Genomic DNA, 21,384 nt, shown 5'->3' with positions numbered 1-21,384 from the left:
ATAGCAATTTCTCACGTTTCATCGAAATGGCGGTATTTGTCGTCTTATATCACGACTGATTTTACTTCCTTCAGGAGTGAAGGTTAGCTCAAATTGAGGAAAATTAAGTTAATTGGTTGCTTAAGTACGAGTTAATTTGAACTTTATGGAGGTAGAGAGTTATTTTGCTGGAAATGACGGATATAATGCTAATTTACCAACATATTTGGGTTGCCTCGTCCTCTTAAATTATTTATTTATTTAATCCAGTCCAAAAACAGCACGAGGCCAATTACAAAGGACTACAATAACAGGAGAAACAATTTAATAATATTAAGCAACGTAACCAATAATGAACTAAAAATATTCAACAGTATTTACAAATAAATAACAAAGAATTGTAAATTTCATCGGGTGGTGTGAGGAATAGGGGGAAAATTACGATAGTGAAGGTACAAGATGGATGAGGGATGAAAAAAAGGATCACAATTTGGAACACATTTGGCATAGGAGTTAATGGAAGAAGGAAGTCTGTATGGAAAAGAACGTTTATAGACAGAAAGGCGGGGGGTGAAGCAATCAAATAGGTCACTCGACCTCGTCGTGCGCGAAGGAACACGAAGCGGAAAAAAAGAAAGAAGGTCAGTTGATCTGTATTTGCTACAATGACATTTAAGAAGAGTAATTATCTGTAATCATTCATTAAAGTAAGATTTCACTCGAAAAATGGACATTTTCGCATATTCTGTGTAACTTTCAATGATGAAAGCATCAGACAAATCTTTTACACAAAGGAAACTAAGGATTAGAATGGTAGTTTATTTCTTGTAAAGAAACATAACGACGGGGTGTCTTGGCGCAGCTATATCTTTACAATGTTTTTAAAGGACCTGCTTTTTCTTGTTATTTTTTTGAATAACCTTGTCTACGCCAAAATCCTCGGTAATACTCTTATGGAAAGGAAAATTCATAAATTGTATCCTGTGTAGCATAGCCAACCAGTATCTGTATAGAAGACTGTTGAACTTAAAGAGGCTTTCAACGTAATACCTTTAGACATAAAAGAAGAATTTTAAGAAATCTAAATATTGTCATATTTTTCGCACTAAATCGATTTAAATTGATTAGTAGGTATTGTTTATTTTAGCGAATCAAAATCATATCCTTTGCCAAAGTTCATGAATTCGAGCATCAAGGCTTGAGATTTTTGTTACAGTGTACTTCATCATCACAAATACGTGCATATATGTTGCAGATATAGCTACACTTTGAATAAAATGAAATGAGGGCATTGCCAAGTTTATTTACTTTAAATTTTTTCAATAAATGTTTCATATGCTTTTCAATATATGTTGTTAATGATGAAGTACCCTTTAACAAAAATTCAATTTCATCATGATAGAATTCATCCAATTGCGCAACTTTGACCAAGTAAGATATTGTGATTACCTAAAATGACATATACTGGCTGTTTTGATTAGATTTAAAAATCAAGCGGTCGTTAAAGAAGATGGAGTTTTTTCTTAGTCTTAATAGATTAAATAATTTTTACCTCATAAGTATTATTTTGAAAGATGTTTAAAATTTAATTTATTTCTAGCTCAATCTTAGTTCCTCAAATGATTGAAATGTCACAATCTTAAGGCTCGTATTATTTCCGAAAATATATATTTTATTATCTCAATGATAGTTGCACAAATGAGCTATTTCTAACTCTCTAGCGGTAAGTAATTGAAACTATATCAAACTTCTAATATTATCATCTCGATTAAATGGTTGGTTTGTCGTATTAGTAATCAGCGTATTATTTTTTTAAATTAATTAAAACTATTTTGATAATCGTATCAAACTTAGTCGCTCAAATGATTGTAATATCTTAGCCTTACGGACCGGATGAAAGTGTGCTGTCCAGCTTTAATGATTGCTATCTCATGGTTTTTAGGGAGGTACGTATTATTGTCTAAAGCTATTTCAAACTAGTTGGATAATCATCTCAATCTAAGTTGCTCAAAAGATTGAAATATAACAGCTTTTCGGGCAGGGACAAAGTGTGCTGGAATGTATCCAACCCCTGGACTGAGGAAAATACTCTTTTCCCCGCAATCTTGTTTGCTCAAATGATTGATATCTCATAGTTTTCCGGGACATATTATTTTCTAATGCTGTTCAAAACTTGTGAGATAACTATCTCGATCTTAGTTTCTCAAAAGATTGAAATATCATACATTTATGGGCTATCTGAAATGTAGTGGAGGATGTCCAACCCCTGAGCCGAGAAAAAATATTTTTCTCTGAACTTTTTAGCTTGAATGTTTGAAACGTAATAGTTTGACTGGAGGTATTATTCTCCAAAACTATTTAAAACTAACGAGGTAGCTATCTGAATTTTAGTGGCTTATATAATTGCTTAACGGGACGTATTATTTTCTAAAAATATTTTGAAGTAGTTACGTAATCATCTCCATCTTAGTTTCTAAAAAAATTGCTTGACGGAATTTATTATTTAGTAAAACTATATATAACTAGTTAGATAATCATTTCAATCTAAGCTACCCAAACGATTGAAATAACGTAGTTGTGCGGGCCGGATGAAAGTGCGCTGGAAGGGTAGCCGACCCCTGGGCTCTAGACTGCACCCCTCAGTCAGCTGCAAGGAGCATCCCCCTGTGTGTGTGTCATAGCTCCCCCGTCTACACTCCCCTCCCGCTCCGGGGGCCAGCCACCCCACCCGGCCACGCCGACTACATCTCCCGCTAAAATTCGATTTTCATGCGCGCCCCCGCTCTTCTCCCCCCCGCCCGCCCTGGAACGCGCAGCGCCCCTGGGAAACTGACGGAGAAGTCCGCAGCGGTATAATAGGCGAAGGCAGCTGGTGGATGCTGCTTCCGGGGTACGGAGGCCCTCCTGGGGCCAGAGGCGTCGCCGGTGCTGGCTGCGGAGCGTGCCTAGCCCTATCGCTTCTCTCCCTGCTGTCCTTGCTGTGCTTGCGGCCTACGGTGAGTCTCCTGGTTCGCTGCAGCGGCCTCTGTTTGGGGCGCCGGGGGAAGCACCAGCAGGCCAACTCGTCGCCCAGCGCCTCGCGGAGGCTGTCCCCGCCACCGCGGCCACGCCGTCCCCGGCCCTGCCGGTTCCCCTCCTGCCTCCACCTGCTGAAGATCCAGTGCTGCGCAGCTGTGGTCGGGGCAATGGCCGTCTTCCTCTACGCCATGCAGGCATCCCTGCCCAAGGTACGTACCGTTCGACACTGATCCGGGGAGTGCAGGGATTTCTTGATTTCATGTGGTAGGTTATTTCTTCTTGCGTAGGCTTCCACGGTGATAAATGGATCCTGTCATGGTTTCCTCCGCGTTTTTTATGCATAAATACTACCGTTTGTCCGGTCCTTCTCCAGTCCGGTCCGGTTCCAGGTCAGAACCTGAAGACGAATCTGAACCAACATCTTCAGGTCAGGTTCTGACTAGAAGATGATTGCGATATTGCCGTGGAAACTTTTTTGTCTAGCAATAATCAATGCGGTGGTAACTCAGAAACCATGAGAGCGTGTAGATATTTTTCACAGGTTCGGACAGTGGTTGCTGTCATAGTTTTCAGTACGTTTTTTATGTCTAAATATAACAGTTTCTTCTGCCAGCATCTTCGGGTCATAACCTGAATAACAACTTGAACTGATCAAAGATGAAGTGGTCGGAACCTGTAAATGAACCTGAACCAGCACCATGAGGTCAGGTTCTGGCCTGAAGATACCGATGATATTGCCGGGGAAACTGCCGTCATCAGACAGTGGATATCGTCATGGAACTCGTCATGACGGAAGAGGATGCTGTCATGGTTTTTATGTCTGATGACGGAAATGTCTCTGGTCCTGCCAGTATCTTCTGGTTGAAACCTAAAGATGAACTTAAATTCTGGTCGGAACATGAAAATGAACATGAAGAAACATCTTAAGGTCATGGTCATGACAGGTTCAGGTTGTGACACAACCTAATCTGAATATGCTGGCGTGATAACCGGAGAAACTGTCGTCATCTGACAACAATCAATGCGGTGGAAACCCGGAAACCACGAGAGCGGCCGGATATTTGGTTACATGTTCCCGCATTGTTTGATCCTGGTGGTAGATGTTTCCGCGCTGTCTTCCGTTTTTGAGAACGTGCTCTCCTAAGTAGTGAGGGAATTTTTTCATTCCATTGTCCAGATGTTTTTGTTAAATTTTATTTCCTCGAAGATAATTTCGGGTGCTCCTCTGTGTTCGATAACGTGACTCTACTTGATAGAGCAGGATCTTGCTGATTTGTGTGTTTTCATATGTTGTTTGAGGTGTCCGGCTATCTTGTTTGATTTAGATTATTCATCCTCTATCGGGTTGGAGAAGTTAAACTAAGTGATTGTTATTTTCGATAAGATTTTATCTAATTTCATAGAGTTCAGTCTCCAAACAAAGAGTTTTATCTATCTAACATCTTTATATTTTTTAATCACTTTTCAGGCGTTTGAAAATATCTCTTCGTTTTTACAATAATTTTATTAGAATAAATCAAGATTTTGAATCTCATTTTTGTTGCGAAATCAACTGAAAAGGGGTTGTTTTAAGAGCCCTTAAAATGAATCGAAGTATTAGATATTTGGGCTGAATAAGATAATAGGATTGTGTGATAGGTTGTTTTGTAACCAAGGATTTAGATTGTTATGGAAAAGATGAATGGGTCCTAGGCATGATGGGCGAGAAAAGAAAATCGCGCGATCTAGTTAGAAGGCGGGCTATACGAAGTTTCCAAATTCTTGGTTAATTTTAGATGACGCGAAATGTGTAACCAAACACGTGCATTGTTTTAAGTTTATTAAATGACCACCTGCGGCGCCTGAGTAACGGCTCACTTACAATAGCTCACTTCCTCGGGAACGGTTCATTTCCATCCTATCGTTGTGGTTGCCTCGAGCAAAGAATGATTCATTGAACGATTCATTAAAAGATCCAACAGCTCACCAAACATGGTCGTTTTCATTCATAAATGCATAATAACCTCCAGGATACCCACGGCACGGATAAAAATGGCATATTAGAGCATATGATGCTGTTTAGGAGGACAGGGCCTTGGGAAAGGATTATCATCCAAATGGGAGATTATAGCATCTTTACGAACTGGTGGAAGAAATAAAGTAAAAAGCTGCTTTCCCAATTTATAAGGACATTTTGGTTGGTGGTGCGCTTGTAACATTCTTTCAGTCGTAATAAAATCTTTTTCTTATCCTATATCAGGAACATTATTGCTATTATGAAACCTTCATTTATTGAAAGTGTTCTCGTCCGCAGGCGCTAAAATTGATTTATTCACGACTTCCCGATCTATTTCCTTATTTTTGCTATCTATACATTTGAAGTATCCAGGGAGTATTTTCTTCGAAAAGAAGGCTATTTATCATTGGGAAATATGTTAAAGCATGTTAAATATAGACAGGGGCGGATCCAGGATTTCTTTCTGGGAGGGGCACAAGCAAGGCCGTATCCAGGATTTTGTTCAGGGGGGGGCACAAGGATACTTCGTCATACAAAACGAACGAAATGATAATGGGACCGTATTAAAAATCTAGCATATTTTTAAGGGTCTGGGGGGGGCACGTGCCCCCGTGCCCCCCCCCCCTGGATCCGCCTATGAATATAGAGGATTTTCCTTATCTTCTCGTTGTGGTAAACGCTATTTGTAAAGATTCTTTCGCGTGGATACATTAATGAAATACGCGTTTGGGCACATCGCGTAAAATTAGTCTTTCGTCTACGCAGGATGAAGGAGGAAGTTTACGCTAATTACATTGTAGCTGTTGGATCAAATATCAGAGTGTGTGTGCCTCTTAAAATGGATGATATTGTCGGTCTTGCTAAAATTCATTCATGGACATATTTTTGGGTGTCCTTTGAAGTGGTTATTTACAGAATCCTGCACATTATCCTGCAGTGAAACATGTTAACATGTCTTCTGAAATAATGGTTTATGTGGAAAATTAGATTAAAAAATAAAATTCTTTCATATCCTACAATGGATTCCACAATGCATCAGCCTTTACCATTCATTTCATTATTCTTCATTTTGGCAATGTAAACGAGTCTTTATTAACGGGTAACGACCACATAAAAGCAGTCAGGTTTGCATAAAATAGACAATTCGAATGAAGTTTCAATACTGGAAGTTATTGCATGTGACTTTTTGGGCTGAAATTAAAATTCAGGATTGCAACTCGTGAAAATAGGTACAAATCTATTATTTTATGGCAATTTTGTGATGTTGATTTATGATGGTGGTTTAATGTGGCTATTCGCTAAATGCTTAGGTTATGTTTTCGAACATGCAAATGGGTTTTAGGAATGAGGCCTACTCTGGTAAAGAATAGGCAGAATTTCATAATAGACTTTGAATAGCCAATGGATTGTGCTAAAATAGACTAACATTTTTCACTACTGTGCATATGATTAGTCTGGGGTTTCTCCTCCTGTAATAGTCTGAGCTCATGCAACCCCGTTTTACCCTATCCCGCCTGCATTGAACTAGTTCATTAGACCTATTATTATTCACTATCGTCGAAGTCGTAAATACCCTAGTATTAACGAATTTAGGAAGTGGTAGTATGTTTATAGTACAACAGTTTCGCCCTTTGTCCTGGAGACGTCTTTAGGTCGAGTGTAGTGGGATGACTCTACATGAGAATGTCTCCCGGACAAAGGGCGAAACTTGTCTTGAAAATTCAAATGACGCGACATATACCTAGAAGATGAACGCTGGTATTAGACGTAGCGGAAAAGTACAGAATAATTGTACTTACTCATAATTGTTGTTCGCGTAATTAGCAATGTCTTTGATACAATTTTTCAATGTTTTAAACAATTTTTTGTTCAAAGATTTCCATCGATTTGTAAGAAAAAATCAAAATATTTCAAAAGTGCAGCATATTTAGGAATTTCGAAGCAGCAAATTCAAGTGAAAATAGTAAAAAAAATATCACCAGATTGATTTTTTTATTGAATAGTCATTCAATTAATGTTCTAATGCTTTCTAAACCATGTTAAAATTCAATAGTTTTAAGTTTTCTTTGCACAAAAACATCACATAGCAAGGTAAATGATACGCATGCGCCTTTTTTCAGTATGCTTTTGTGAACTGACTGGTTGAAGAGAGTTTTTTTACTCACTGTTCCTCTTCCATGCACCTTCGGCGCGTCGTGAGAGATAAATTCGGTGCCTTATTACTCAATTTCCCTTCCTTCCTCAGTCGTCCTACCCGTACGTGACCACCTGCCTGGAGGGCTTCCTCCTGACCGGGATGTCGTCGCACCTGAGCAAGGTGCTCATCGTGTACGCGGAGGTGGTGACGGCCGCCGGAGCGGCTGAGGTGGGCGCCGCGACCGCCGCTGCGGCCGTGGCGGCGGCGAGGACGGGCGGGGGCGAAGGGAGCGGGGAGCAGAGGGGGGCGGCGTCCCCGGTGGTGGCGCCGAGGATGGGCGCCAAGAGCTCGCTGGCCAACCTGCCCCGCCTCTCCCACCTCCGGCCCACCATCCTAGGCATCGTGACAGGTGGGTGCTCCATGCAGTGGCGCAGCGAGGGGGGTTTTGGGGGATAAAACCCCCCCCCCCAGAGCTCAGAAATTTTTAAAAGTTAAATCCATTTTACTTAATTGGATTAATATTACTTACAGAATAGTGTAAATATTAATAAAATATCCCCCTGAAAGCCGTAAAACTCACCATTTTGAATCCTTTATCTTGAAAATTTTCTAAAGGAGTGCCCCCGCACCTCCCGCTTACCCTGGCGGGTATTCCACACCCCCCGACACCCCATCAACGTGTTACAGTTATATAGTATGTTGTTGTCTGAATTTGAAAGTACGTTTCTAATTATTTTAGTACATATATAGTTCCTGTTAATCTTCTCGTATGATTGACTCTTTCTCTTGACGGCAGCGACTCATATTTACTTGGTTTTAGCCCATGATTTAGCCTGTAGCTACTCATAACTACTTAGCGCACAATTTTGAACCCACTGAATTTTTCTGTGAACTTTTCTTTTTAAGTACTATGTCTGCAATTCAATGTCGTGTTTTAGTTAGCGGGTGAAAAATCATTGAAGAACAATCGTTTCCGTGTCATGTAATTAAGGCAACCAACTGCTAGGAGTACATTGCATTAGCAGTAATATTCAGTTATAGTTAGGTCGTAAATGGAGAAGAAGGCAAAGTTAGGGAAATTACCGCGTTAAGGCCACTGCATACAGTTAATTCGTGAATTCTATTCTTCTTTTACTTTTAATTACTACCTAGGTCATTTGGCGGCTTCGTCATAATAAACTCGAGTGCGAACGTTTTCGAATACTAACTCATAAAACATTCCCTCGATATTTTATGTGTGAAGCTGTTAAATTTACTTCTGTGAATAACGAGCTCCGTTATGGAGGAGCGCAGTTGATTGCTGAAGTTACTAGCGTTTCCACTGTGTTCCGGAAGTGTATCACGATACGGTTGCTTCCCGCTACGCTGTTTCCACGGGGCATGTGGTTTCGTGCAGAAATAAACCTGTGGCTTCGAGTTGGAGATGCCCGTTAAATGTGAGTCTCAAGCAATTGCCGCCGGATTCCCTCATCTTTCTGTCTTCTCGTCCGTCGTATCTTATGTGAAAATTGCCTGTTGTAAACTGTGAAAGTTTACCGGTGGAACAAATCTTACTTCTCACCTTTTTTTACGCCGTTTACGGTGAATTTGAAGTCAAAGTTGGGTAAATTGTTTTTCTTATCGCGATACTGGAAATAACCTTTGTGCACTCTAAGGGCGCAGTGTAAAAAAAAAAAAACGGTATTTGCTTTAATGCCGTCTTGTTTTTTTCGAAAATATTTTATTTTCGTGCTACTGTTTAGTTTTAGGTGTGATTATAGTTTTTAGTCAGCATGCAATTCTCTAATAAAAACAATTTCTATCCTCTTCTTACAGCGGTACAAGCTTTGGTCCATTACACGTCGATTTCAAAGCTTATGAGCTAATTTGAAAAGCAACTGGCGTGTGTGCTTGTCTGCGGAATAAAAATGAACCTCTATTATATTCGTCGTGTGTATCTACTGCTCTAGCAACATTTCACAAGAAAATGAAAATACTGATAAAGATACGAGAGGTTACATTTAATAACCATAAATATTATTTCTCTTGCACCAGAAAGTCAGTTATTAACAAAGTTAATTAGATCCCATACTCGAGAACCATGATAGTATTTAGTGTTTTACTCCTTAAAATCGAGTACTTCAACTGTAGCTATCTCCGTTATTTAAATTTTTAATACGGTCCCATTATGATTGCGTACCTTTTATATTACGAGGTATCCTTGTGCCCCCCCAGAACAAAATCCTGGATACGTCCTTGCTTCTGCCCCCCCACCACCAGAAAGAAATCCTGGATCCGCCCCTGTGGTGGCAGATGGATGGTTTTGGTGTTATGCCGTCGTAGAATGCGGTGGATTTTACCATATGTGGATGACTCGTATGGGATTAAGACTTTCACCATTGTTTTTCTTCCGGTTAAACATTAGGTTTGCCCGTGTTGGCCGTGCTGGCCACCCACCTGTCGCACCACGCCTCCGGCTGGGACCTTCCCTCGTGGTGGCTGGCCCTCGGTTCCTCCCTCTTCAACGTCTTCCTCGCCTCCGCCAGCCTCATCTCGCTGCTCTTCGCCTTCCTCTGCGCCTCGCTGCTGCGGCGCCTGCGCAACCTGCTCGTGCTGATCACGGCGCCCACGCGCGGACCCAACGGACTCACGCTGACGGGCGCCGCGGAGGATGGGTCCATCGCCACGCGGCTGGAGAACGTCCAGGCGAGGGGAGACGTGCGAATCATTCGGAGGAGGTGAGCAAAACCACCACAAGTTTCGCAGTTTCAGTTTAAATTTTTTAGTATTGTATAATTTCTTACTAGAATGTTTATCGTAAGGAATGACCTACCGCATTTTTGCGAATTGACTTTTTCTTTTTTCAATTTTGGCCCGACATATTCCATTGGATCGCTAGGGATTTTAACCCTCTCAGTGCCACCGAAATTTGGTGGTATTAGCGATAAATGTCGAAGGATATTTTACAATTAAGTTGCAATTTATGAAAAAATACATTATGAAGTTAATTTTTAGGTATCATGAAATATTTTTATTTTGCTAAAAATGCATTTTTATTGTCTTCAATATTCTATTCGGTAAAAGATAAAACAAAATGAATTAATGATAATAAATTTGGTGTACCCTCGAGCCGATGTGGAGGCTCATGGCACTTTTCGCCGGTGGAGCAAATTCCGATATATTGGCGCGTGGCAGGAAGAGGCTAAAGGTGACCTGGTTTTGGATTTTCTTGATGAGTAGTTATTAATTTTGAGGCAAGGGCTATGTGTACAGTAAACTTCTATATACGGCCATCACGATTACGTGGTCTACTCTGTAAAGGCCATCTCTATTCAGAGGCCTTCCCTTTATTTTCCCAAAACCGAATGATTAAATCAAATCATAAAAATCCTTCCTCTAAAAAAATTTGGAGGAACAAAAAGAAAATACGATAGAGTTCCAGGAAAAGCTCGTAGTCCAAAGTTGAGAGAATTATGTTGCTTGGACAATATCAAATTAAAGTGGAATGTAACCAATTAAAATGAAGGCCATCAGCCGATATTTTGAAGAAATAAATGTAATGGTTTGTCATATGCCATCAATAGTTGCTAGAAACAAGATATAACACTTATTATATAAATGCTCATTAGAATTTTGTAATCTACCAAGAGATACCCTATTGACCGGCCGCTAATGACGGGCAATTTGGCCTGAAACCGGCATTGGCGACCGCAGAGGGGTTTTACAGCATTTTGGAGCTGCAAGTGGCATTGCGATGATTTTTATTCTACGAAGAGATTTAATCTCTTGGTGCCTATCTCTCAAGGTAAAAAGTAGACGTGAAGACTGTAGTAACTTCAAAGTTTTACAGAAAAAGTAGCGCGCCTATAAACATCGCTGAATGAACGCGTGAAATTTTGAAAATCATATTAAGGTATACAACCGATAAAGGTAGCGGTGTTTTTATTATGCATGCATTAATATTTATGTTTTGAACTTTTCAGAGTCGCTTTCCTGAGAAGGGCTGCTGCGATATTTTCCTCGATGGTTGTCATGGAGACGGCGTCAGTCTTCTACATAAACATTCCGGATGATGTGGTGACACATTACTTCTTTAGCATATCAAGCGCTTTGCTGGTAAGCATTGGTTTTTGACGTTATGTTTAATCTATAACAAATTATCTTTTTTAACACGTAACAACTAATTGCGGAATATTTTTTAGACCTCCGTCATACTTGGCCTCGTACAATTGATATGTATATTGAAATTGTTACATGCTAATTTTTAGTTATGCTGATAATGGGATGAATCCTAGAGCAACTACACACGAGTGTATGTGGGTATGATTATCTTAAATTTCTATTCCATTACTCCTTCCGTATTTAACTTATCTTGATTAATTACATAAGGGTTTGCGGGAAATGCAGTAGTATGCCAATTTGATGTCATGACATGAGATAACCTGAGGGACTCAATGTATGTAACTAAATGATGTATTCCATTTAAATGGCTCTTATATTTCTGCCCTTATCAATGTTTCTATGATAGCCAATCTTGTGTGACTCGTCATTTTCGGTGGCATCCTCAAGACGTATATTGGTGCGATTGATTTTGGGGGAAAAGAATCAGGACTTCGGGAAGCCAAACGCCTTTTTATTCTTTTTCCTCGATTTCAGGTTAAATATGAAATATTATTTACGAAGGTTAAAGGTCATCCAGTTACTCTCTCCTACATCTGTGATATGGCCTCGGGGAGGTGGGGTCACGGTTTCGAGTACTGTATGGGCAGTTTATTTCTATTTTTCGGGTTAGGATGTTTGTGATAGTTCATCATTTTATATTTTTTGAGTCCCCTGATGTAAGTTTCTTAAAGGTGCTGATTTCGGATAGGTAAAGACAAAAAAATTAAACATGTTCCTAATAAGTAGTATTTTTTCGTGGAAAGCAACTATTTACGCTTTCTTTTTACGCAGCTATTTAGACCAAATTTTCTGATGTATTATGAAGTTTATTTAAGTCGCACTCTCTTGCTGTTTTTATAAAATTACAATTATCATGGTTTCCGTTTTCCTGTACTCTAGTGAGTTTCATAACAATGTTTTAGCGTTTAATAGATGAAAAGTTGATATAGAAATTGAAGAATAGTTGATTACTTTCGCCGGTCTCGGTGTTGGCGTGGTAAAGTCCACGCCAGTGGAGCCGAAGTTCTAGGGCTCGAGTTTAGCCTGGATAGAATGTCCCTATTCTTTGCGTGGGAGGTTGTGATCATAGGCGGATCCAGGGGGGGGGGGCACGGGGGTACGTGCCCCCCCCCAGACCCTTAAAAATATGCTAGATTTTTAATACGGTCCCATTATCATTCCGTTCGTTTTGTATGACGAGGTATCCTTGTGCCCCCCCTGACCAAAATCCTGGATACGGCCTTGCTTGTGCCCCTCCCAGAAAGAAATCCTGGATCCGCCCCTGGTTGTGATCATCCTACATTGATTTTCGTTAGATTCGCCCTCTGTAATAACCTACCTAGTCCTCTGGGCGGTGAAGTTCAAGAAATAATATTAAAGATGTCGTAATCATACTTGAGCACATTTCGTGTTTAGCTGTTGAAGCTGAATTCAATTCAGTCCTTGAACAATGAGTTACCATATTTCCTTTTATAGGGGGTGGTTATCTTCGTGTGCTACGTGGTGAGGAGTGAGGCACCCCTGGGTCTTTGCCGCCTGTTCAGGGGCGGTCGGCGGAAGAGGAGGGTTCGCGGCAAGAAGACTTCGCGTCGACTGCGTTGTGGAGGCGAGGACAACGACGAAGACGAGGAGGAAGATGAGGACGAGGACGACGACAGCGAAGACAGCGACAGCTCAGACTCACTCGACAGCCCGCTCACACGTTAGTAGCGCGCGTAAACATTCACTTGTATTCTGTGCGCTGGTGGCTAACTTTCGCTCACGTATTGTCGGTGTATTATGCTGGTCCTCCTCCTCAATCCTTCTTTTATTTTTAACCCTTTCCATGCTCTAGATATTTTTAAATCTTCCGTTACCCAAGGAGTTGTTTCAAATACACCAGCGGGTTTCCTCAAACATTTTTTTAAACGGTTTCTGAAAAACCCAAAACCATTTGCCTGTTTTAGAAACATAGATGATCATAAATCTGATTGGCCTTACTGTATACTAACGATATTTAAACTAAACCTATTACCGTGAAGCTTTTTCAATTCAGTAATCTGCATCGGTAGTAATAGCCTTTCCTATGCCGTATATTCACCTCCATTCTACATAAGTATGTATGAATCTGGTACCTTTTCAAATTCACAACGGCTGTCAAAATATGTGCTATGTATTTTAAAATGCCTGCTTCAAGGAGGAAACAAATACATTGTGCTGCAGTAATACTCTCCTGAATGAAACTCCTCGATAAAATCATTCAAAACATTACATTATAAGATTATTTTACAGAATCACGTTGGAAGACTTTTTTCTCCTACACTTCTTAGTGCTTTTCATTTCGCTTGAAATATACCGCGTAATTTCTCTTGCTTTCAGTGTCTCTGAAGCCGGACTTGGGGAACGAAGACTCAGGTTACCATGGTTCCCTGCGCAAAAAGGTGAGGGGCAGCGGGAGGGAGTGGGGGCAGAGGGGAGGGGGAGACGGAGCTAGCACTGACACGGTGCTCTTCTCCGTGACGGAAGGCATGCGGGAAATCGGCAATAAGAGCGGCTTGGAACTGAGAGGATTGGATCTGGGCACGCAAGGGGTCGTGATGAGGGGCACGGACAGCGTCAAGCTGGAAATCAAGGTACGAGGAAGTTGTCCAGAGCAGGACTTAAAGTTTTGCACCTATCATTAAGTTTTTACGAAATAGTGTAAATAAATATTTCATGCGAAGGCACTAAGTTTCTTCTTTTTCATTCTTCACAACAAATCGCTTTCACAAAGTTACGCCACAAACCATCAATTTCGTATCATGGTGATAAATTTCTCTTTCTCTAGGAATTTCCTTCACTCAAGCAGCCTATAATTTAAAATAAATACAGTGAACTTCCAATGTAAAAGTTTAAATTCATAAAATGTTTTTGTTCTGTTGGTCTTGAGGCCATTTCTTTTCAGTAATGAGAATTTCCCTGTCGATAAGAGTGTGAAATCGTCATGCAGACCCATTGACTGCTACAGTGATTTATGTATTTGAGGGCCTTCTTGAAACACTGGATTCGCAAAATTTCCGTCGTAGTTTGTGTACCTTCACTTTTCTTTTTGAGACGGCTTTTGGAGCATTTCATCATACAATTTTTACTTTATTATCTTCTAATATCAGTTTTCTTTGCTCGCAGACGTTTAAGAAGCAAGGAAGCGATCCGGGCACGGGCGAGACGTATATAGACGCTAACCCCCTCACTGATGAAGAGCTCGCAGTTGCTCTGGCGAAGAAGAGCCTATCTCTCCAGACGTCCGGCATCAGCCTAGCCCACGTCACCGACCAGTGCGTGTCAAACCCAGCGTTCGACAGTGCCGACCTGGTCGACGCGGTCCTTCCCTACAGTGAATGGAAGCAGAGGGAGGCTGGAGGAACGGGTAGGAAGCCCCAGAGGAGCAACAGCTGCTGCGGAGTTGCCGGTCGGATATGCGCGGAGGAAGACGAGGCAGAGGACGAACGCCACAAAGGCATCTGCGCGGCCGATGAAGTGGTCGTCGTGAAGGCACAGGTAGAGGTGAACCCACCTAAGTCCAGCCTAAAATCCCCCAAAGACTCCGGCGTTCATAAGGAGGGCACGGAGAAGTGCGTTGCCTTCTCGCCCAGCGCCAAGACCCCCACGACAGTTAGGAAGTCTATCCTCAAGAACCCCTTACCCCCGAAATCCGTGACCATCCTGAACCCTGAGCCGGACGTCGTCGAGAAGGAGGCACCCTTTCCCTTAGTCTTGGACGATCTCCCGCCCCCCATAACGGACCCCGGAATGTTGACCCTGAACCCTGTGCTGTCCCCTGAGGGTTACGAGGGAGTGACGGAGCCGCTCCAGTGCCCTGACGTGCTGGATGTGCCCGAAAACAGGATCTCCATGGGGGTGTGCCCCAGTGTGGACCCTGACAGGATAGTCCTGACAAACGAGGAAGTGATGAGGAATACTTATCCCTCTGTGCGCGTGGTTCCCCTGGCGACCAGCTCTAGGCCGGTCCCAGACAACGTGCCACCGGCTCCACCCAGCAAGTACTCATTGTATCGCAGCGCTGGCGGTACTCTGGGTAGTAAGGAGATGAAGATAATAGAAGAAGAGGAGGAAGAGGATGGTGAAGAAGCGGCCGGAGCTTCGTCAGGTCCCAAGCCTAAAGACTCTATTCCAGCCACGGAGCTGTCGGATAAGACTCTGCTGGACGAGAGAGTATTACAGGAGCTACGGAGACGACCGGAAGGTAGGGAAGAGGGTAAGGGTTCTGTTGACGAGGCTTTTGGACAAGCAAAGGCGGAGCCCGCCCCAACGGCGGCAGTGAACGGTGATGGTGACCCAGGGTCTGAGGATCTAGACGGAATGTTGGACAGGATTTCGTCTGACCTCGATTATTTGCTGAACAGGACGCCAAAACATGGCACTAAAGTCGTGGGTAAAGACGATGTGGATCTGCCCGACGAAATGATTGCGTTAAGGACCTTCGAGGCACCTGACCCTCCGCCTCCCGACACGGAAAATAACTGAAAGCTCAGGTTCGTAGTGATGTATCATTGTAGGTGGAAATTTCTGGCGTGTTGGACCAAGACTGATTTCATTTCGCTTTCCTGCGTTCAGCATCGGTTTCGTTATTTCGGCGCGGAAGGTGTGTGCCACAATATTTTACTTGACAGCACAGGTTTACATATTTTTTATCTACTCCTTGTGGCGCTCATGGAAGTGATTTCGAAAAGCATCAAGCCCGATTTCGTGGATTTGAAAGGGTTTCTTGAGGCTTTATATTTTCGGCCTACGAATCAGCGCTCGCGGCAATAAGTCGCATTTCGTTACTATGTATTGACGACCACGCTTTCAACTTGAGCGCCGTGGATTCATCACGGTGCTATGTGGCCTTGATGAGAATTTATTTGCATTTCTGCCATCGAAGAAAAGTCTGCGTTCCTATTCAGTGCGTGCTTATTATGAGCTTACAGTTTGATTCACCCTTCTCTACTATGTATTTTTCTCAGGTAGGAGTGTTTTTTTAATATTTTCAAACGATTTAACACACCCTCTGGATCTTGAATTGAAGGAATAAAGCACTTCCGTAGGGAAGTTGGCCACAGATAAGTCTAAGTTACTCAGAGCCCTTTGATGAGGGAATATTTACCCTATTGAATTTTATCCTTTTCTTTGGATCAAAGTAAGGATTGGTTACAAAGATTAAATTCAACGACTGTCTACTTAAATTATTGAAGTGGTCAACTGCTACTCTCTTAAATATTATTTTTTGTTAATACTCTATTATCTGATACTAGTCAAAACGGTGAGGCAACCGGAAGGGATGTTAAACGGTTATTACATATTTTGCCAGAAAGCATTTCATTTCATTCCTATAAATTATGTATTTTGTGATCATCATGTTATGTGTCAAATTCGTAAGTTTCCGTAATTTGACCCATAAGCAGGGATTAGCAGGATAATGACACGATCGTTCATGGTATTGAATACTTGGTGCTACCGAAGTAGGTTACAAATTGTTCTCGGACTCATTCCGAAATTATGGGCACTGTCCATTCGAGACAGATTTTGCCAGCAAAGTTCTTACTCATCATCCCGATGTTTGCAAGTGGTGATTCAACTTTTCAGCATTATGGAGAGGAAGATAAAATGTTTCAATTATTTTGCATTGCGAAACTCAAAAGGGAGGTCTTTATTTACGTAACATTTGCATCCTCACCAAATTTACAAGAAATCGGCTTATGGGATTATTTTTTTTGTGAAAAGACATTGTGAGTTTCTCGGCCTAAGTACATATTCGTAAGTTTTCCAGACTTTTGTGTAGGTAAATGTTTTTAAGACCTATCATTTGGCCAATTGGCCAGCGGTGGCGGTTGTTTCTTTTTGTAAACCAGTGTCCTTAGTCATGATTATCATATGAAAGTTTTTTTTTTACGAAAAAACAACACCCTCCATTCCTTTTTGCTCAATGTTGATAAAACTGCGTACTTCTTTCATCCAGGGTTTGCGTGAGCATTGCTACTATATTAGATTAAACCTCAAATATCCAAATATACCTAAATGACCATAAGTGTGAATGCTAGATTCCTGAGATCCGCAAGTACTTGTAAATACAACTCCAAACGTTGACTTAAGTGTTAGTGTATGTTCCCAGATATGTATATCTGATTTTTTTTGTCTCAGGAATCTAGAGTGTGGTTTTTGTATGTTTATTATGCATTCAATCGATCTGTGATTCCAAAGAAATTATTTGTTCCAAACAAAAAAAGATAACTATGTGTATTTAGTTCTGTGAAGAATATTTATTCGCGTATAAAACTTTGATGTATCATCAAATTTTATACATGCTCCTCTACGTATAATGGGAACTATTGACGGCCGGTTTTAAAAGCCAAAAGAACATTTATACATATGTGTTGTTATTATAAACGAAATTTCGTGTGAAAAAAGAAAAAAACTGGTATTTTTATAAGGTTTAATAAATGTTTCCTAGAAAATTATTGTACACGAGAGTACTTTATGAGCGACGTGTTTCTTAAGGTGTATCAGTGTTTGATCACTGAATCGGTATTTGTAATACTATTTACCAGCGGAGAATAAAAATTCTCGCCAATGAAAATTTTGTTCATAGTGTTAATAAATCACTTGCTTGACTTATTTAATACGTTCGTCTTTGCCTTTCTGTCTTCGTCAAAGTCTGCTGTAAATATTTCCTACCTAGCACTTCTCTCGTAAGTATTTGGCAATTGGCAAGCGAGCAATTAGTCCTTCTCGCCATGGATGCTTCGCAGTCCTATTTTCCTTCCCTTTTTCAGAATGAAACGAATTCTTTCTCTTCAATTTTGTTATCTTTTTTAACCACGAAAACACGTTTCCTTCGTGGGGCCATGCCATTGCATGGAATACAGTATGATATTTCTTATGCAATCAGATGATTTTATTGTTCACTTCACCGGTATGCGGGAATTTATTCTATTTCTAGCTGTTTAAATATTGCTTAGTACCCAAGCGACGTATTGTAACGGTTCAAACCGCGAGAGCCGCCCGCCCGCCTCCCGTTCGATATCTCCCCGTACATGTGATTGTAAACTCTCCACTCCCCCAAAATAGAAAATTGCCCCGACGGAGACTTACCGTATCCGGGCTTAAAATCAAGTTCCCCAATTGTTCGTGCCTGCACGCACACTCACTTACAACAGGATCTAAGGAAATCGTGGCAATAGCAAAACAAATAACTTCAATGATATCCCTTTTACAATTGATTTTAATAATTGAACTACCATAGGTTCCAAAATTTACACTTACACTAAAGCATTCCCAACACACACAATAAATCCCCGTTCCAAAATCCATCGGCGTCACCTCCAACATGAAATATTCCCTTCGGCTTCTCCTTCCAAAATATGACAATAGCACTTTCTCAATGATTATCAAAAAATTGATGTTTCAAACAACAAAATGTACCCACGCTCTTTAGCGAATAAGCAACGTAAAAATAGTGACATCAAACTTACAAAAAGAACTTTCCGTGCAAAGCAATTACAGATTGGGCGTTACTGTTCTAATGGCCACCCGTTTTAACTCGGGCTCAATGATCCGCCAAGTGACACTAACATTCAGAAAGTATGCTCAAACTTCACCACGTGCCGCACTTAAGTCTTGCAGGGCCGTGACTAAAACCAGCCAACAGTAAATTCACTAGGGCCTTATTGTGGGGAGCACACTTGGGACTTTCAAAGGGGGGAACCATCTGGACACCAAAGGATCTATTTGGGCTTTGGTAATTTCCAAGCTTACTTCCTTTATCCGATGTTCTCGCCACCCCTGAAGAGCTGTCCGCGTATCGGCCTCCACCACGTGCCGTAGCTTCTCTGCTGCTGTTTGCCACCGCACGCCACTATGACTTATCTTCGTGTCACACCGTGAGAGAGAGAGCTATCCTTCTCGTCCCTCTCTTTTATAAACTCTCCACTACCCACAATCACCTCGGGTGCACATCAACGCCCTCTTTTTTCCCCGGCCGTAAGGCGGGTTTTCAAACGTATTCCGGGAGAGAACCACTGCGTCGCCTCTCCCGGAAATCCACTCTCACACCATGTCACATCCATCAAACAAAATATACTACAATGGAAAAACAAAATAAACCCTTTACATAACTTCAGGATAGAACTCCGTGAAAAAAATGCTAAAAATGCGAGTGTGCGCGCAGACGTAACCCCCCCCAGCCGCGATGTTTTAAATGATGCGTCGGGCCGGCTCCGGTCCGTACCGCTACACACCCCCACACTAAACTAAACACGGGGTATCTCCAATTAAATTACCCTCTGGTTAGTTTACCAGCCAAAAACAATAATTTTGCCTACAATGACATAAATCCAACAAAACTAATTACCGATTGAGCACTCTACCCAATCGTCTCATCCCCACAGTAGACTAGCTACTCCCCATGAGGAAGTTCAAAATATGGTTTCAAATTTCCCACATTATGGATACCAATTAACTCCCCTGAGTCTTCTTCGAGATGGCAAGCATTTGGACCCGCAAACTTTGAGACACGGAACGGTCCCGTGAATAAGTGAAAGAATTTATGAAACCTTCCTGTTTTCGCGTCCGAAGGACGAGGGGTTCTCATCAAGACTCGGTCATTTATTTGAAACTTATGAGTCTTCCCCTTCTGTCTAGACCGACGAATGCGACCGGCTCGTTTCAGTCTCCCTCGCACCAAATGCGTCACCTCAACCCGTGAATACTCAGCTTGGCCTGGTACTTTTACTAATTCATCATCCTCCCGGGATGGTTTTTCCCCAAAATGCACTTCCATAGGAGTTAATCCCGTACTCTCATGCACAATTTCATTAAACCATTTATTTATCCATGGTATAACTTCCACCCATTTTCCATGATCGTCCGAACAATAAGCTCGAAATACCCGGGACAACTCTCTCATTATGCGTTCACTCGGGTTCGTCTGTGGCCGGCGAATGGAGGAATAGACCACTGAAATCCCCCTTTCTCTCATAGCCTCCACCCACTCGCGACTCGTAAACTGACTTCCGTGGTCTGTCAATATTCGCCTAGGAACTCCGCACCACGGAAAATAATTATTGACTAATACCCTCACGCAATTCTTCGTTGTTGGTCTACGCAAAGGATATCCCTGCACCAACTTAGAAAAAACATCCACTACTACCAGAATATACTTATTCCTCCCCTTTCCCTTTGGTAGAGGTCCGTACAAGTCTACGGCATACAAATCCCTCGGTTCTTCCGGAATAATATTAAACATCGGACCCTCATAACTCCGATTAGGATACTTGGTCCGCTGACACAAATCACATGACCTTAATAAAGTTCTTACGAACTTTCCTATACCTACCCAGTGGTATTTGGCTTGTAACCAACGAATGACTTTATAGCTCCCACAATGTCCATACCTTTTATGGGCATACCACACTAATTTCGTCCAAACCGCTCTCGGAGCCCATACTCTATACCCGTCCTCACCTTCTCCTATCCTCCGATATAGAACCCCATTTATCACGCGACATCTTTGTATTTTCCTGGTCGCCTGAAGGAAATTCGGATCATGCGTAGGCATTTCTCCTGTTATCCTCCTACACAGTGGTCCTAACTCCCCATCTATTCTCTGTAGACGCGCTAAATCCTTAATTGATTCTTTAGGAAATTCCGCGACTTCTACACGAAGTGCAGCGGCCATAAAGTTCTCCGTTGCCTCACCTTGACCCTCCGTCACCGTCCTACTAAGCCAGTCAGGAACTAAATTTTTTTTTCCCGGACAATATTCAATTTTCAAAGAGTACTCTTGCAATGCTAACACCCACCTTGTCAGACGGCTGTTATTTAATTTACATCTTTTCAAAAATGTGAGAGCTTTGTGATCTGAAATTAGGGTTAACTCACTTCCTAATATAGTAGGTCGGAGTCTCTGAACGGCCCAAACAATAGCCAACGCCTCCTTTTCGGTCGTTGTGTACACTAATTCGGCGCCTTTCAATGTACGACTAATAAAAGCTATCACTTGCTCCCTTCCATCTTCCCCTTTTTGAAATAAAACAGCTCCAATCCCATGATGTGAGCTATCTGTCTGCAAATACATTGGCCTATCATAATCAGGATA

General features: G+C 41.7%; 1 protein-coding gene across 1 annotated transcript in view; it reads left to right on the top strand.

The window, feature by feature from the left end:
• Positions 1-17,910, top strand: part of LOC124167632 — a 481,758-nt gene extending 463,848 nt beyond the window's left edge. Inside the window, exons 17-23 of the mRNA XM_046545612.1 lie at positions 2,796-3,206; positions 7,239-7,539; positions 9,535-9,847; positions 11,093-11,225; positions 12,747-12,972; positions 13,629-13,882; positions 14,415-17,910. Coding sequence (XP_046401568.1) covers positions 2,796-3,206; positions 7,239-7,539; positions 9,535-9,847; positions 11,093-11,225; positions 12,747-12,972; positions 13,629-13,882; positions 14,415-15,773 — 2,997 coding nt within the window. The 3' untranslated portion in view covers positions 15,774-17,910. The remainder of the gene's footprint in view (positions 1-2,795; positions 3,207-7,238; positions 7,540-9,534; positions 9,848-11,092; positions 11,226-12,746; positions 12,973-13,628; positions 13,883-14,414) is intronic.
• The last annotated feature ends 3,474 nt before the right edge of the window (positions 17,911-21,384 follow it).

The sequence above is a fragment of the Ischnura elegans genome, chromosome 11, assembly GCF_921293095.1.
Source record: "Ischnura elegans chromosome 11, ioIscEleg1.1, whole genome shotgun sequence".
Lineage (NCBI taxonomy): Eukaryota > Metazoa > Arthropoda > Insecta > Odonata > Coenagrionidae > Ischnura > Ischnura elegans.
Note: the sequence above shows the minus strand (reverse complement) of the source record. Positions and strands in the feature narration are given on the sequence as shown.